Source organism: Egretta garzetta, unplaced genomic scaffold (assembly GCF_000687185.1).
Source record: "Egretta garzetta isolate BGI_Z169 unplaced genomic scaffold, ASM68718v1 scaffold668, whole genome shotgun sequence".
NCBI classification, from domain to species: Eukaryota; Metazoa; Chordata; class Aves; order Pelecaniformes; family Ardeidae; genus Egretta; species Egretta garzetta.
The window spans coordinates 151,584-155,458 of NW_009260411.1; the positions used below are offsets into that span (position 1 = coordinate 151,584).

At 62.0% G+C, this 3,875-nt stretch overlaps 1 protein-coding gene across 2 annotated transcripts in view; it reads right to left on the reverse strand.

The window, feature by feature from the left end:
- The window catches only part of ZNF687 (zinc finger protein 687), a 21,973-nt gene that overhangs the window by 1,887 nt on the left and 16,211 nt on the right, over positions 1–3,875 (reverse strand). For both annotated transcript variants that reach the window (XM_035899147.1, XM_009643619.2), the window contains 6 exons: positions 2,988–3,166; positions 2,249–2,425; positions 1,828–1,990; positions 1,247–1,543; positions 747–859; positions 262–403 (listed from right to left, as the gene is read on the reverse strand). In XM_035899147.1, coding sequence (XP_035755040.1) covers positions 262–403; positions 747–859; positions 1,247–1,543; positions 1,828–1,990; positions 2,249–2,425; positions 2,988–3,166 — 1,071 coding nt within the window. The remainder of the gene's footprint in view (positions 1–261; positions 404–746; positions 860–1,246; positions 1,544–1,827; positions 1,991–2,248; positions 2,426–2,987; positions 3,167–3,875) is intronic.

Below are 3,875 nucleotides of genomic sequence, written 5' to 3' on the forward strand. Positions count from 1 at the left end.
CCACCCGGCGAGGGGCTGAGCCAGCCGGGTTCAAGCCCTGCCATGCTGGCACGGAGAGGCAGAAGCTGGGCGAGCTGTGCCCAGACGGGGCCCGCACCCACCCAGCAGGCGCTGGGCCCTCGCAGCAGGCGGGAGCTGCCGGTCCCAGGCACCGCAGGACATGTGGAGGCAGGAGCAAACCGGGATCAGGGCTCACGGCGGTGCCTTCAACCCTGCCCGAGAACTCCGCAAGGCCCCTGAGAGACCACAGCGACCCCGTACCTGTGTGGTGCCGGTCCCTATCCGGGCGATAACGACCTCCTGGCTCTTCGTCTGGTCGGTCACCTTGATCCCGTGTCGCACCTGGATGTGCTTCTCCAGGATGAGCCGGCTGCTGAAGGTGCGTTTGCCCTCCGTGCAGTACCTGCAGGGCCCAGAGCAGGGAGGCAGTGAAGCGATGCTCTGCGGCGAGGAGCCGAGCCCCAGGCTCCAGCCCTGGCTCCCCTGGGAAAGCTTGGCTCTGGCATCCTGACCCCGACTCCAACTACAAAAGTGCTCATCCACATTCCTCTAGAGGGTATAAAACCCCGGAGTCCTTCCTGGTACCTCCTTTCCCTCCTACTTCCAAGACACTCGTTGGATCCCCATCACTCCTCAACCATCCATAGCTTTCTCCTCCCCTCAACAGCTCGACTGAAGGGATCCAGAGCCGCCCCTGCTAACCCAGACCCCTTTTCCCAGCCAAACCCAGAAGGTGCTGTGGGTACCGGCAGGGATAGACGCGCTTGATCCCTTCGTGATTCACTCGCACGTGTCTCCGGAGGCTGGGAGCGGAGCAGAACGAACGCTCGCACAGGTGGCACGGGAACTTCTTCACCGACTGCAAGCAAGAGAGAGGCGGGAGGGTTAGCGCATGGGGGGCTGAGGCCGGAGCGTGGGGCTCCCCCCTGAGTGGAGAAGCCGGACGCGGGCACTCGGCGCTGCCTCAGACTTCCTCTCCTCACCCACCCCATGGCCGCACATTTGGATAACGAGTATCCGGCCTTTGCTGTTCACCAGAATAGGAAACGTCCCTGCTCCCCAAAACCTCCACCCTGACCGAGTTCGTTCTGGGGGAGAAGTAACGTCCAGAGGGCAGCAGAACACGCGCCCGGCCCAGCGAGGAACCTGGGGGTCCTGCCCCGCTGCTCTGTGCCACAAACGTCCCCCTCCCACATTCCCAAGGGCTCGGCAGAGCCGGAGCTGGAGCCCCCGGCTTTCTCCTCACCTTGCCGTGGTCCTTCTTCATGTGGGAGACGTATTCATCACGCTCCGGGAACCAGGAGTGGCAAACGCCGCACGTCCACCCGCTGCCCTTCGACTTGTTGACCGTCTTGCGCTGGAAGCGGCTTCGCTTGGTCTTGCGCAGCTCCGGGGAGCTGGGGGGCTCATCCTCCTCCGTGGAGGACGACGATTCCTCCGAGATCTTGGACACAGGGGTTTCGACAGGCTCCTGCTTCGGCGTGAGCAGGACGGCCGCCTTCTTTGCCAGGTCTTCCTTGGGCTTCTGGGGCTGGTGAGTGTTCTGGAAAAGAAAAGCCAAGGGTGTGGGCAGCTGGCTGGGGCCAGGGTTTTCCCCCAGCTCTGCAGGAGGTTAGAAGGAAAGCCTGCCCACCCCCAGGCCCCAGCCTGCACAGACAGGCTCATCTCCTCAGCCTCTGGGATGGGGGGGGACAAGGGAACTGGATCTCGGGGCCCTGCTGCGTCAGCGATGAGCAGACAGCCCTGATCCAGCCCGCAGGGAAGGACAGTTCTCAAACAGTCCCATCAGCGGGGTGTGCAGAGCGCCCAGCCCGGCCACAGCACTACCTTGAGGTGCTCCAGCATGGTGCGCTTCTGGGCGAAGAGCAGCGGGCAGTCCGGACACTTGAAGACGCTGACCCGCTGGTTGAGCAGATGCTGGTCGAAGTGGGAGGAGAGCAGGGGTTTGGGGGTGAAGACGGTGTCGCACATTGCACACTTGTAAATCATTCTGTCGGAGGAAAAACCGCCACTGTCAGCACAGCCTGGGTTTGGATCAAGAGAATCTTGGAATAACCCCTTTGGGCAAGAGGGTTGAGAGCAGCCCTGGGCCAGTCTGACCCACGCCAAGGGATGGGAAAGCGAAAAGGAGATGGATGCAGCTCCCCATGCTGGGGCTGAGCTCTCCCCCCAGCGTCCCACCCACCGAGGATGCTCCCAGTTGTCCTGGTGAGATCTGTCGGGACGTCAGCTCGCAGGGAACACTTACTTGGACTGCTGGTTGCTGAAGCCGGGGTGCTGCGTGTAGACGTGCGCGTGGGCGCTGGGGGCTGACTTGAACGCCATGGGGCAGATGGGGCACTTGTGGAACACCTCGCAGTGGGAGGTCTGGATGTGGGACTTGATGGAGTTGACCCCGCCGAAGACCACAGCGCAGCTGGGACACCTGGAGGGCGGAGGAGAACGGGAGGCAAGCGGTAGGGGACAAACGGCACAGGGGAGCTCAGCCGTGCCAGAGACCGGTACACACCAAATGCTAACAAGCAAAGAGAAACCGGAGCACAGGGCCCACGTCTGCTCCTTGTCCGACCACGGGACTTGGGAAGAGCCCCTGCCCCAACAGACACCAGGATCCAAACCCGTTCTGGGCTCTGGGAGGACTCCAGTCTGGAGTAACCAGTCCTGCCCATCGCTGGTGGATCCAGGGCCCAGGCAGCTCATCAGAAAGAGCAGGGAGAGACTGCAGGGATCTGACGCTGCCAGCCATGGCTGAGCAAAAAACAGTGGCCAGGAGGTCCCAGGAGGAGGAAAATTCCCCCAGGGTTAAAGGGGTGAGAACCAGAGAAGGGGTAAAGTGAGGCGTCCGCCCTCAGCCCCGGTGGGGAGAAGGAATGTGGATTCCTATCCCAGCTGCAAAATTAAACCTGCCGTGGACTTGGGACTCTCCCTTTTGGTCCTGGGGCATCCCCCAGGTCCCTCCGCCCCGAGCTCAGGCCGCGGTGCCCTACCTGTACCCCACTCTGCGGGAGAAGTGCAGGCAGGCCTCCTTCAGGTGGGTCTCGAAGTTCGCCAGGAGGAAATTCCCTCCGCACTCGGGGCAGACGTGGGGAGGCCGGTTTTTGTGCATCCGCTGATGGGCGTTAAAGCTGCAGCGATTGGACATGATCATGGGACACGTTGTACAAACCTGGGGGGCAGAAGAGCACCGAGAGGTTCAGCCTGGCACGTACCCACGTGGACAAAAGGGCTTCTAAGCCTTTCCTGCAGACGGACCGGCCAACACCTGCAACACCCAGAGCGGCCCCAAGCCACGTGCCGCCGGGGAGGAGAAGTGCCGGGCCTCCGCAGGGCACGGTTTAGGAGATAATCTGCTTGCGCCAGCTTGCTGGGTAATTGTCGAGGGTGTTTCGCAAGCAGACAAGATGCCTTTTCCAGGCTTTTCATCACAGATGGGTCCCAGATGCAGCGTGTGCCAAGGGTTAGCTGGGGACCAGCCGCTCGGCGAGGGAGTTTTACCAGAGGGAGCGGGGGTGTATTTAAACCAGCTGCCAAAACCATTTCAAAACTATTTCCAACTCCACTCCAGGACACAGACAGGGGGATGTCGAGGGGAGAAGCTGACAAGAACTCAAGGGAACGGGACGGGGCTCCCAGCAGGAGCTGCCCCAAAAGATGTGATAACCAGAGCAAAAGTGGGGCGAGGAAGGAAAGGAGCAGCCCCCAGCCAGATGCCACGCACAGCGAGCCGTCCTCAGGCTCCCTCGCTGCCGGTACCCAGACCGGAGTCCAAAGCGCTGCCAAGAGAGTCCCAAGGGCGATTTTGGCAGCGGGACAACAGGAGGGAACAAGGAATCGGATGGGAAAGAGGGGCTAAAGGGACGCCGGGGGGGGGGTGG